This window comes from Engraulis encrasicolus, chromosome 18 (assembly GCF_034702125.1).
Source record: "Engraulis encrasicolus isolate BLACKSEA-1 chromosome 18, IST_EnEncr_1.0, whole genome shotgun sequence".
Classification (NCBI taxonomy): domain Eukaryota; kingdom Metazoa; phylum Chordata; class Actinopteri; order Clupeiformes; family Engraulidae; genus Engraulis; species Engraulis encrasicolus.
This window is the reverse complement of record NC_085874.1, coordinates 37,510,000-37,523,881: the sequence shown is the minus strand read 5'-3', so window position 1 is coordinate 37,523,881 and position 13,882 is coordinate 37,510,000. Positions and strand designations below refer to the sequence as shown.

Sequence of the window (13,882 nt, the reverse complement as noted above, 5' to 3'; positions counted from 1 at the left end):
TCTCTTTCTCTCTCTCTCTCTCTCTCTCTCTCTCCTTCTCTCTCTCTGTCTCTCTTTGTCTCTCTCTCTCTCTCTCTCTCTCTCTCTCTCTCTCTCGATGCATCTCATATGCATGCTCTTTTCTTTTGTTGAGTTACTGTGTGTTTTTCTCTTTTTTACCTCTGCACCTCCTTTTGACTGCCTCTCTCTCTCTCTCTCTCTCTCTCTCTCTCTCTCTCTCTCTCTCTCTCTCTCTCTCTCTCTCTCTCTCTCTCTCTCTCTCTCTCTCTCTCTCTCTCTCTCTCTCTCTCTCTCAATGCATCTGGTTATTTCCTTATTATGCCTAGTGTAGTGTAGTGTAGTAGCAGCCGCTGTAGCAACTGTAGAGAGCCCTTCTTCTTGCTGGCCTTATTTGCCAATGCAACATTTTGGCCAAATGTCTGTGCTGCTATCAGTGTCCTTGTAAAAAGTTTTGTTCATGGGGTCACTGTGGCGCAGTGCGCTAAGCCCCCCACATTTGGGCTTGCATGCCCATGGGACACCTGTTCGAGTCCGGCCAGGGTCATTTCCGAGTCCTAGCCCATAACTCTCTCCTGCTCATTTCCTGTCTCCTCTCACACTGTCCTGTCATAATAAAGGCCCAAAACGCCTAAACATACTTACAAAGTTTTGTTCACAACCCCGAATGGTTAAAGCAGCAATCTTTCCGTCTCACCTGCTGTGTATGACTGTGTGCCATATTTCAGAGTAAACATTTATCAATCCAGATTTATCGATTCACATCATTGTCGTCAGAGTCTCTGAGAGTTGAGTTGAGGCAAATGTCAGTGTAAAATTCCACAAGTGGCCAGTGCGCAATGTCAACTCTAGAGCTCTGAATATTTACACAAGATTGAGTAGAAATAAGAAAGAGTAAAGTTAACACTATTTTTGAGTGGGACCAAATGGTATCTGCACAGAGTAAATTTAAACTCTTTGATAGTTATATTACCACTGGTATTTTCACTGTGTAACTACTTTTCGGCCTTACCTTCTGTGTTTGAGTGTAATGCTCTATTCTAGAGTTAGATGAGAGTCACTACACGTGGTCAAGACCACTATAATGTCACAAGGATATTAATGTCCCGGTAACACTTTACAATAACGTCCTATTCACAGCTTTATAGACACTTAATTAACATTTAATAACAATTAACAATTAACAAAGCATTTACAAATGTTTGTAAATGAGTAATATTATATGGTGTGACGTCATCTGTCGAATGCTCCATTCATTTCAACGGGGCTCCCCAACGTTCGCACGTCTGTTATTTTTCGATAACGGACGGGTTGGTCTATAACAGACCGCTGTCAATGGCAACAAGACTTTTCACTGCTAAAGCGACTTTTCAACAAGACTCTAATCAGCTGCTGTGAGAGACAACTCCTGTTGCCCTGGCTACCTAGCTGTTGCCTAGCGGTGTTCCACAACGGCACTGTTTTGTTTTGCGCAGCAACAATCTTTTGACATTAAAAACTATAATAGACTTAACATTAAATAGGCCTAAAGAAATGTCCCCGCCATGTGTGAATCATTTAACTATATCCATATAATAAGCGGGTTAACTTTCGGCGAGTCGGTCGCTTTGTGGAATAGCAGCACTTCAGAGAGAACAAGACCCCTCCGCTCCGCGTCGGGGTCTAAAGATTCTCTCTGTTGTGCTGCTATTCCACGGTAGCGACCTTCTCGCCGAACGTTAACCCTTACATAATAACCAAACTATGACTGCACAGTGGAGTGGGAATCAACTTCTACTGTGTGAGTTTTATGTGGTTTTATGCCTTCTGGTCTTTGAAGGAGAAACTTCCAGAACCGCTGTGACTGCGCTGTCTCTGCTGTGTTAGCATAGTATTTCTTGCCCATTTTTAAACATTTGTAAACATTTTGTTGATAATTAGTTAATTATTTATAAAGTGTTTATAAAGCTGTGAATATGACGTTATTGTTAAGTGTTACCAATGTCCCAGGCACAGCTACTGTATCTTGCATGCACTATAGCAAACAGTGCTGACCGCCAGTGTTGCCAGATTGGGCTGTTTCCCGCCCAATTGGGCTGCTTAGGATGGCCGTGTGCGGGAAAAAATGGCATTTTGCAGAAAAACCCGCCCAATTTTTGCCATAGAAATCAATAGAATTGGGCGGGGTTTTGTGTTTCCAGGCGAGTTTTGAGCATTTTTTGGGCTGGAAATCATCAGCCTCATCTGGCAAACAGTGCTGACTGCCCTCCAAACAAGCTTTGCCCCCAGAGCTGTGAATGTACCAAACCATCTCCTTTGATACATGTCCGTTCCCAGGTATTATAGTGTGCTATGTTGCCTGTTCTGTCAGCTTATTTACAGTAATGACCCACAGTAAAGAGTGGCTGTCTAATCAGAAACCAACAGATACTGTATGAAATGGACATCAGTCTATTGAGTCTGATATTTCTTCAGCATATCCACACTGCATTGTATCAGTAGCCTACTGTATCTGCCTGTCAAGAGGTGTTTCTTTGGTAACACTTTATTTTAGGGATACATCTATTAGCACTAATACATACAATGTTAATGCCTGCATAAGTAACTTGTAAGGCATGTACTAAGCAAACACTAAGGCCTACTAGGTCCTTACTAAGGTTAAATTTGTAATAAATCCCTTATTGTGCATGAACAAGACATTTGCGAATACATGCCTAACAAATGTTTGATTTTGCTTTGTACATGCCTTACAAGTTACTTATAAAGGCACATTGTATGTATGAGTGCTAATAGATGTATCCCTTAAATAAAGTGTTACCGTTTCTTTTTATATATATGTAACCTGACGTATTGCTGTGCAGTCCGTCCCGCCCAGGGCCGCAAATGGGGGTCACAGCACGATACTGCTGCTAGACTAAAGAACCAGTCCAATAACCCAGCGCTACCGAGGTTTAACGTTCCACGCCAACTCTGCTAGTTAGCCTCTGTTACTTTTTTTTGCCTGTATTATGATGGTACAGTGCTGTGAATAGATACAAAAATAGTAAGAGGGAGATGGGGAAGTGTTGGGGAATAACTCAGGCCCGACTCGAACCCGGGTCCTCATGGGCAATAATGTACTGCGCCACAGCAGCCCACCCCCTAGCCCCCAGGGCATTTATTTCTGACCATTTTGTGCTATTTATCGTTTTCCATTATTCCCTCTCTTCACCCACGATGCCCTTTAAAAGGAAGTGAGGGAGAAAAAAAAAGAAACATTAAAGGCGGTGAAAGGCAGTTTGACCAGCTCAGCAGTCTTGCGTAACCAGCCCTAGCTGACCACTCAGCAATCTGCTAATGCAGAAATGTGTCTGTCTGCAGCTGCTGCCTCTCTACTCTATCCCCAACCCCCTCCCTGTCTGAATCACACGCCCTCTCTCTCTCTCTCTCTCTCTCTCTCTCTCTATCTCTCTCTCTCTCTCGATCTCTCTCTCTCTCTCGCTCTCTCTCTCGATCTCTCTATCTCTCTCTCTCGCTCTCTCTCTCGATCTCTCTCTCTCTGCTGACTGACCAACCATACCACTGATTCACGCTCTCTCTTTCTCTTTCTCTCTCTCTCTCTCTCTCTCTCTCTCTCTCTCTCTCTCTCTCTCTCTCTCTCTCTCTCTCTCTCTCTCTCTCTCTCTCTCTCTCTCTCTCTCTTCTGACTGACCAACCATACCACTGATTCACGCTCTATCTCTCTCTTTCTCTCTTTCTCTCTCTCTCTCTCTCTCTCTCTCTCTCTCTCTCTGCTGACTGACCAGCCACACCACCCACTGATTGATCATCCTCCTTCTTCATCTGGGAGCCTCCACTCCTCCTTACACGCCTTTTCTTTTAAAAAGAAAAAAAATCAAACAAATCCCATGGATCAGCAATGCTGCTGCAGTCGTCCTGTGGACTTACAATAGGCGCAGAAAGACACACTGGGGATGTTTAACAAGACAACACTGGCCCTTATCCCAGCATTTATTCATACCAACACGGTCCAGTACATCTCTCTTTGTCTGTTTGCCCTGTGGACTGAGAAAAACGGCTTTATGCTGTCATTTTAGAGTTACACTCTAGTGGGCACTAAATCCCTATCGCAGGGTGTCTCGTTTGTGTCATGTTAGGAACTTGTAGGAACTTGGTATCAGTTGATTTTTTCAGGATTAATTTATACCAATTGCTGCGGTTGCCACCAGCTGATAAACAGTATTTTGGGCCACTCAAGGCCACTTTAGGGCAGTCATGGGTAAGCGGTTAGGGCGTCAGACTTGTAGCCCAAATAAAAGGTTGCCGGTTCGACTCCCGACCCGTCAGTTTGGTTTGGGGAAGTAATTAACCAGTGCTCTCCCCCATCCTCCTCCATGACTGAGGTACTCTGAGCATGGTACTGTCCCGCCGCACTGCTCCCTTGGGGCGCCATTGGGGGCTGCCCCATTGCACGGGTGAGGCATAAAATGCAGTTTTGTTGTGTGCAGTGAACACTTGTGTGCTGTTGAGTGCTGTGTCACAATGACAATGGGAGTTGGAGTTTTCCCAGTTGGGCTTTCGGCTTTCACTTCAAGATGTACTGCTCTCAAATTACAGGGTTATGACTTTGCCATGAAGTCATTAAGAGAAAAGAGAATAAAGGAAGAGAATAATGTAACATTTCTTTGATTAAGATTTAAGATATGGGCCTGTAGAACATAACACAAACCCCTGTGTGAAGATATTGTTGATTGCAACATTTGTGAGCATTGTTGTGTGTAAGGGCATCAGGCAACGTGACGTTTACATTTCCGTGGCAAAGGTTGCTCTCAGTGGGGAACAAGAAGAGACAAGTTCAGACAAAGCTTTGTCTTTGCCGATCAAGGCTGTAGTGTAAACAATAGTGGGGGCACAGGATTTTTGCAGACATTGCATCCTCCTCGGCAGTCAGTGTTGGGGTCATTTCACGTGAAATCAGACACTTTGGGACCCGACCGACCCGGATTTCAATCATACTTGGTGTGCCTTTTTAGTAGCAAGGTAGCACCCCAGAACTGCATTGGTTTGAATCTGACACTAATATTAAGGGAGAAACAGACTAGGAAAGGTTCACATGTGAGGGTAGGACACTATACATTCAGCCTTGAATATATCAGTCAGTGTTAGTCACAAAAAGATGCCTGTGGTGTTGTTTGAAAGCTCTTGTCTGACTGTACATATTACACAATCAGCTTGGAATACAACAACTCTCAGAATATGAATTATGATAAAATGAAAAATTAAAAATTGAATATCTAAAAAAGCTATATTTTAAAATGGCCAGTTCCTTGTCCAAACGTAGCCGGCAATGTCATGAGCAACACCTCAAATGCTGGTGTTTGGTTCGTTATTCATTTCAGAGAGAATTTGACTCACAAATATGGCATCATACAGACCACTTACTAATAATATGGTAATACCGTAGTACCATCACATGACAAAACAAAAACAAAACAAAAATGGTCAGTGTCATGGTCCCAGAAACTAAGGCAGATGTCCATTTATACACACCAAATGATGACATGTGAATGTTTGAACATTCCTTCTCTGTGTACCTGTGCCATCCTCCCTTTACCGTACTTTAAAGAGATAATCAATGGCTACACTCTCATTTTGTACTCTACCAGTGCATTTGAAGCAGCAGCTGTGTCTTTTGTAGATAATGTATAAGTACCTCCCGTTGCAGTTACAGGTTCCACTACCAGAAGCACATCCTGATGATCCATGACAAGTCTATCTGGTCTGAAGGGAAAAGTTAAGGATGGAGATGGTCCATGAGGATGCAGGAAGTTCAGTTTCACCTCTCCAGTGCTCGGCATACATTCCTCAACACATGCTAGCCACCAGTTGCCATCATATACAGCTACAACATACCCTTTGATGCTTGAAAATGTAACACATTCCTTTACTGAGCTCACTCTTTCAACTCTGCCTTCTCTGAATGCTGAAAATGGCCTAACTTCCACTGTGTCCATTGACAATGGGCAGAAGCTGTGTAGTTTTTGAGTACCTGGAATAGTTCTTGCAGATTCAAACCTTTTCAACAGGTTCTCAGCTTCATGATGGTACATCTCTGTTGTGGCAAACTGGCAATGGATGTTCTTGACATTATCCTTGACAAATTCAAACAATTGGTATGGCGTTACAATTTAATTGTCAATAGGACGTTGCAGACTTGCTCGTGCAGCAAGCCATTTAACTGTCCCTCCAATGCCATCACATGGACCTTTGCCATGTGATGTGGCAAAAAGTGCCACTCTGCAGGTATGTGAAAATCTGCCTTGTGGTGGCACAAATTTGTTATGTTTTTAAGGTTCTTATATTGTGCCGCACAGCCATCAGAAAAATACATGATCTTCTTTGGACGTTCTGTCATTGAAGTGTCATTGAGGAACTGAATTAGGAGTTTCTGAAACAGATGTACAGAAATTGTATCGTGAATGTTGCAGTCTGAAATAACAACAAAACAGATTTTTTTTCCCAGTTTCAACTGATCTTGGTAGTAGCATACAAATGGATGGATTGTGGCCTGCACTGGTTGTTCCAGTGAAATGATTGAATAGCATCTTGAATTACAAAACTATAGTTTTCTGCAAAATCTGCTACCACTAAACCTGGTTCAAGGGAGTCAGTCAAGGATAATGTCAAGAACATCCATTGCCAGTTTGCCACAACAGAGATGTACCATCATGAAGCTGAGAACTTGTTGAAAAGATTTGAATCTGCAAGAACTATCCCAGGTACTCAAAAACTACACAGCTTCTGCCCATTGTCAATGGACACAGTGGAAGTTAGGCCATTTTCAGCATTCAGAGAAGGCAGAGTTGAAAGAGTGAGCTCAGTAAAGGAATGTGTTACATTTTCAAGCATCAAAGGGTATGTTGTAGCTGTATATGATGGCAACTGGTGGCTAGCATGTGTTGAGGAATGTATGCCGAGCACTTGAGAGGTGAAACTGAACTTCCTGCATCCTCATGGACCATCTCCATCCTTCACTTTTCCCTTCAGACCAGATAGACTTGTCATGGATCATCAGGATGTGCTTCTGGTAGTGGAACCTGTAACTGCAACGGGACGTACTTATACATTATCTACAAAAGACACAGCTTCTGCTTCAAATGCACTGGAAGAGTACGAAATGAGAGTGTAGCCATTGATTATCTCTTTAAAGTACGGTAAAGGGAAGATGGCACAGGTACACAGAGAAGTAATGTTCAAACATTCACATATCATTTGGTGTGTATAAATGGACATCTGCCTTAGTTTCTGAAACCTGGGACCATGGACACTGACCATTTTTGTTTTGTTTTTGTTTTGTCATGTGATGCTACTAGGGTATTACCATATTATTAGTAAGTGGTCTGTATGATGCCATATTTGTGAGTCAAATTCTCTCTGAAATGAATAACGAACCAAACACCAGCATTTGAGGTGTTGTTCATGACATTGCCGGCTATGTTTGGACAAGGAACTGGCCATTTTAAAATATAGCTTTTTTAGATGTTCAATTTTTAATTTTTCAATTCATCATTATTCATATTCTGAGAGTTGTTGTATTCCAAGCTGATTGTGTAATATGTAGAGCCAGAAAAGAGCTTTCAAACAACACCACAGGCATCTTTTTGTGACTAACACTGACTGATATATTCAAGGCTGAATGTATAGTGTCCTACCCTCACATGTGAACCTTTCCTAGTCTGTTTCTCCCTTAATATTAGTGTCAGATTCAAACCAATGCAGTTCTGGGGTGCTACCTTGCTACTAAAAAGGCACACCAAGTATGATTGAAATCCGGGTCGGTTGGGTCCCAAAGTGTCTGATTTCACGTGAAATGACCCGTTGTTCAGTGTGCGGTATGTCCCGGGAGTTAATCTTGGCTTCTCTAGACTATCCCATCCTGAGAACAAGTTGACATGGTTGTGTCAAGGTTATGCCACACAAGCTAACACACAATAATGAAAGTGTCTTACAGGGTTTCAGGTTTCACATAGGCTACTTGTAGGGCAAACGGTACATTCCTGGAGCTAAGATGACTTTGTCCTGGGCCCGCCAAAACTGTCAGTAGCCCTTAATACATGAAGGCTACATCCTCTATGTTTACATTGGGCTGTTTTGGGTCAGGCAATAGTTGTTCAGTTGGTATGTTTCTTTGCTCACAGTTTCATTGTAAGAATGAAATAGTGCTATCAATTAGCAATTTGATCTTGTCGTTGCTGTGACACAAGTGCCCATCATGGCATTGGTGTATTTTTAGGTGTGGATGATGTGGACGTGTCCAAACCACTTTTGAGATAAACCTATAGCTTGTCCCCACCACTTTTTCACCAACATAATGCAAAAAATAGCATACCAGGACAATTTGACATATGAATGTGCCCAGCACTTTCGAAGCCAGACCTACACCTTTGCATCATGGCATGCCAGTAATGGTGGGGTGGCGTCCGCGCCAATGTCTTATCCTGAGCGTTTCACTCGGTGCGTTCCAAGTTCCAAATTCCAAGAGCAGTATAATGAAAAGGAAGAAAGGAGTCGCACACTGGAGCTGAATGCAAAATCAAAAACTGTATTAAACAAAGCCGAAAAAAGTAAATAAAACCGACAGACAAGGGACAAACGTTTCGGGTCTAGCCCATCATCAGTGTTCCCAGTTTGAGATCAACATCATGGCATGCCGAAATTTCTATGGTTGGCTAAATGTATACTGCATTTCCTACACTATATCATCCACCTTCACTTGGTATGCTCACTCTGTTGTGAATCTACAAAGAAAAAAACACACGCTATGTGGAAATACATCCTCCATGTTTATGTTGGGCTGTTTGTGTATGTGTCTGTTGGCGCTCGTCAGGATTGGACTGGGATGAAAAATCAGGCCGGGATTTTTTTTTTACCTTAGGCCGATCCACCAGGCATTGAAAGAGACAATGAAGCCTTTGACAAAATTATAGTTATCCAACATGAGCTAATTTGACCCTAACAGACAAAATGCCCTGTTAATATGTTACTCTCTCGAAAAGGTCTTCTGTACCGTAGCGGCATGAGGACTGATACCATTGAGGGGAGGGCCAGGCCAAAATCATCAACAGTCCACCGGGCAAATGCCCTGTATGCCATATTATGACAAATCCAGCCATGGCGCTTGCTCGTCGAGTTCATCCTTCACGATGCTTTTCTCTCCACAGGAGGACTACAACCAGCTGCGGCCGCTCTCCTACCCAAACACAGATGTTTTCCTCATCTGCTTCTCCGTGGTCAACCCGGCGTCCTATCACAACGTCCAGGAGGAGTGGGTGCCGGAGCTCAAGTCCTGTATGCCCCACATCCCCTACATACTTATCGGCACTCAGGTGAGGACGGGGATCAGGGGTGCAGTCCTCGAAAGCGGAGTTGTGAGAATAGTGAATTCAAAGCCTTGGTATTAGGTTGGATATTGTGGTTGCTGCAAATTTGGCATAGCAATATCTCTAAAATGGGACAGATTTGGACCACTGATTGGATCACCAGGCTTTGTCATAAGATAACGGAGGTGTAATGACCATCTCCAGTCTAAACTCAATTTTGACAAAATATGTAGTTACTGCACTTTGCCTTTGTGGCGCTATGGGTTGGGGACTGGGTGGGGGTTGCTTTTACACCTACTGTATATTGATCAGAGAGGACAGTGAGATGGACAGCAAATTGGTGGTTAGAGAAAGATTGGAAACGACCTCAGGTTAGAATCGAACCCACTCAACCCAGGTCTCCAGGATAATGGTACGGCGCACTAGCCCACAAGCCATGTTGCCCCTGGGGTTAGTGCAGCTGAATCAATCTCCAAACACTGTACACTGGGACGGCTGTTTGAGAAATGTTGTGATGCAACTTTGCTGACTTTGTAACACATTTTCAGCACTCTGCGACCTCTCTATGAAGCCTTAAAACAGGGGTGGGGAACCTGTGTTGTTATGAGGGCCCCTTTCATCCGGCCTCCGATATAATTTGAATGTTATGTAGTTTCACATGAAATATGACATCTTTTCTTTTTTTAAAATATTGTTTTGGGCTTTTTATTGCCTTTATTTGACAGGATAGTGAAGGTAGTGACAGGAAGTGAGTGGGCAGAGAGAGATGGGGAAGGGTCAGCAGAGGACCAGGGTTGGGAGTCGAACCCGGGTTGGCCGCATAGCAAACGAGTGCCCTACCATTTGCGCCATGGTAGGGCCTATGACATATTTTCGAAAGGAATCTTTGCAATTACATTTACAATACAATTCCGTTATAATCAGTGAACCTACAGAAGGTGGGGTCTGTTTTAAAGGTGGCTGCCTTCAATATAGGCCTAAAATGCAGAGAGAAATCGTGGCTTGTGTTCATAGTATGGCCCTTGGATGACTTTTACAGCCCTTGGAGGAGTTTGAAGTGGCCCCTTGAATGTAAAAGGTTCTCCACCCCTGCCTTAAAAAGAATAATCAGATGCATCCCGTCTACCTAGAGAAAATACTATGCTTGCTATCTTTTCCTTTTGCCACATTTGGGAACATTTGTTATGATATTTGGTCTTGGATATTTAACGCCACATTTTTTATCAGGTTATTTCTTTTAAATATAGAACTTTCCTAATCCAATCAGAGTCATATTTGTAGAAGCGTTTTTTTAATGTTCTTATTTTCCCAGTCACACTCGACATGTTGCGTTATCTATCATCACCTTTCGACCTTTGACCTTTGAACCTTTGACCTTTAAATGCTTGCAGCACACCAGTGGACACACACAGTATTAGGTGATATCATATTGATAAAAGGATTGAATGAATTCTAATGCTTTTGGGTTTTAGATTGATCTGCGAGATGACCCCAAAACACTGTCTCGGCTGCTGCAGATGAAGGAAAAGCCTCTGACTTACGAGCAGGGCCTCAAACTAGCCAGAGAGGTGAGTTTACGTGGATGACTTATTAATTAATGAAACTTAAAGGTGGAGTTGCAGGTATGACATCACGTTGGGGGAACTCCCCCAGGATTCTAAGGTTCTACATAGACTCCTATGAGCCTGCGGAACCCCCAACGCGATGTCATAATAGTACATATTCTTAAAATGGTTAACCTGCAACCCCACCTTTAAACAGTTAAACTGTTCAAACACGGTGTATAAATTTGCTGTTACCAGAATGGCAAAGGCCAAGTTGTTATGGGTATTATGGGTATTTTTTTTTTTTCCCCTTACAAACTATGAATCAAGCGAAAGGGAGTTTTTCCTCACCCCTGATGCCACCAGGGGCCGCACCTGAGCGCCCAATCTCTGTGTGACTATCTATGACTTATGATAGGCCCAGCCACTATGGACCTTACACATCTAAGAATCCTGGTCCTAACCTACGTTGACCTTATGACTCTACATTCTCTGTCTATCTCTTCTTCCTCTGCCTTCCTGCTTTTTCTGCCTCTCCTCTATACCTCTCCTTTTAAATCTATCTCTAACAATGTTTTTTTTCCCATTTGTTAAGCGCTTTGAGTTACATGCTTTGTATGACACAGTGCTATACAAATACAATTATTATTATTATTATTATTATTATTATTATTACAAAATACCCCATTTTACGTCATAACACTGTAGTACTGGTAGTTAACAGTTCAATGACTATTACAGCATTCCACTTGTGGAATGGCATGCATTTTATGGAGCTTCACTTAATCTGATGCAGAAGTTGGTGTTTAATACAGTAGTGATGCAGTGGGAAAAATATTGTTGATTAAGAACTGATTGAAACAAATATGGGTTAACTATGGACACATTATGAACGATTAGGGTTTGTTAAGAGTTTAAATGTTGGCGTTAGCGTCCATATCACCATGTGGGATGTTGTGAAGCTCTGGACCAACCCTGAGTTATCCTGCAGTGATCTTCCTCATCTCAACACTCCTCAGTTTATGTATATAGTATGTATATTAGAATAGCAATACATCCAAAACTGACCCTACCTTACAATGGAAATCATTAGCCTAATCGATGATGAAATGTCTTTATTAAGTTTTTCCCCCCATAAATTCCCCCACAGATCTAAAACGGAACCAAACTAACAAGTTATTTAAGAATGATCAAATGTAGTTGTTTTCCAATGAGATATATGTGATATTTTTTCGCTAATGTCCCCCATAGATCGGAGCCCAGCGCTACCTGCAGTGCTCGGCACTGACCCAGAAGGACTTGAAAGCACAATTAAAAGTCCTTTATTAACAGGAACTAAAGGAAACTTTTTTTAAGTGTCACTGTCTTCTGGAATGTAAGTTTGTCTTAATGTGTGTTCTGTAGATCGGAGCCCAGTGCTACCTGGAGTGCTCGGCGCTGACCCAGAAGGGCTTGAAGACGGTGTTTGACGAGGCCATCCTGACCATCTTCAGCCCGAAGAAGAAGAAGAAGAGGTGCCGCTGCTCGCCCTGCTACAGCTGTTGCACCATCGTATGATGATGAGCTGCCAAGCCTTGGGCAGCTCCATCCATCCATGTTATCTCCCGCTCTATCTCCATCTCCATCTTCGTCTCCATGTCCATGTCCACACGCCCTCTCCAACCTCCAGGGCCGCTGACAGCTTTGGCTGGGCCCAGGACAAAGTCATCTGAAAGGGTCCCCCCATCCAACAAATATAATGTAATGAGGACCCAAATCTGGGCCCCTACTCGCCCTGAGCCTGGGACACATGACCCCTTTGCCCCCCCTGTCGGCTTCCCTGCCAACCTCTATCTCACACCTGAAGGCCACACCTGACTCTTTTGTCTCCAGAGTGGAGAGGCATGTGACCTCCTACACCACCATATCAGCTCTCTAGAGATGGGATTTACTTGCCTGATTGTCATCGACTCTCAAATCTCCTCGAGACTTGATCTGACCAAGAGCAGAGCAATTAGCATTTACCAAACGGCATGGTTGGCACGTCTCCCTAGGTTGGCTACAACGCTGAAGGTGTTGCGTCACTAGGAGGGCGTGGCCTGGCTAGGGATTTATGAGAACTGTTTTTTAATCACATACTCAAAACGAACAGATGTAATTTGTTTCTCATCGTTCACGCCCAGAAGCTGTTCAAGAAAAAAATGGTTTGTGCACGAGCATCCCAATGCTAGACCTCTCTAGCCTGTGGACATCCATGTATCTCCTTGCCTACATGCTTCCTCGCCAACCTCCCAGTCACACCTGAAAGACCACCTGGGAAACTCCAACTCCCATTGTCATTGTGACACAGCACTTCACAAACACACAAGTGTTCACTGCACACTGCACACAATGAAATAGCATTTCATGCCTCAGCCGTGCAAGGGGGCAGAGCCCAATGGCGCGCCAAGGGAGCAATGCAGCGGAACCTACAACCTTTGGGCTACAAGTCCGACACCCTTGCCGCTTACCCATGACTGCCCGCAATGTGGCCTACAATACAGATCCACTTGCTGTTTCCAGAGATGTCCTCTCCTAATGTTGTTGCCACCTGTCTCGCTTGCCTTCCCTGATCGTCCCGGAACCTCTGTGGGGATCGTCCTGGAATCTCTCATCACTGTCTGTCTGTCTGTCCGTCCGTCTTGGCAGTCAGTCTGTCCATCTCCACCCACACACAAACACTCAGTGGCGATCCTGCAACTATTTGTGCCAAGGGCAACGCCCCCCCACCCCCCCCCACCCCCCCCCCCCCCCCCCCCCCCCCCCCCCCCCCCCCCTCCATCGTCCCGCCTTCGCAGAGCCCCCCAAAAAGACAGAAATCGCCAAACTGTTCATATGGAATGCTAATAAAACTGCTTATACCATGTTGTTGCTGCAGTAGTGTGATACCAGCACAGAAAAAGTGCTACAGTATTTCACGATGTTCGTGATGTCGTCAAGGCCGGTGTTTAACTGTAGTGCCAACTCTTCGTGGAAGCCCGGTCG

At 43.8% G+C, this 13,882-nt stretch overlaps 1 protein-coding gene across 1 annotated transcript in view; it reads left to right on the top strand.

Annotated features, from left to right (window-relative positions):
- rhoj (ras homolog family member J) overlaps nucleotides 1-13,615 on the top strand; it is a 48,783-nt gene extending 35,168 nt beyond the window's left edge. The window contains exons 3-5 of the mRNA XM_063223580.1: nucleotides 9,177-9,341; nucleotides 10,808-10,903; nucleotides 12,284-13,615. Coding sequence (XP_063079650.1) covers nucleotides 9,177-9,341; nucleotides 10,808-10,903; nucleotides 12,284-12,436 — 414 coding nt within the window. The 3' untranslated portion in view covers nucleotides 12,437-13,615. The remainder of the gene's footprint in view (nucleotides 1-9,176; nucleotides 9,342-10,807; nucleotides 10,904-12,283) is intronic.
- The last annotated feature ends 267 nt before the right edge of the window (nucleotides 13,616-13,882 follow it).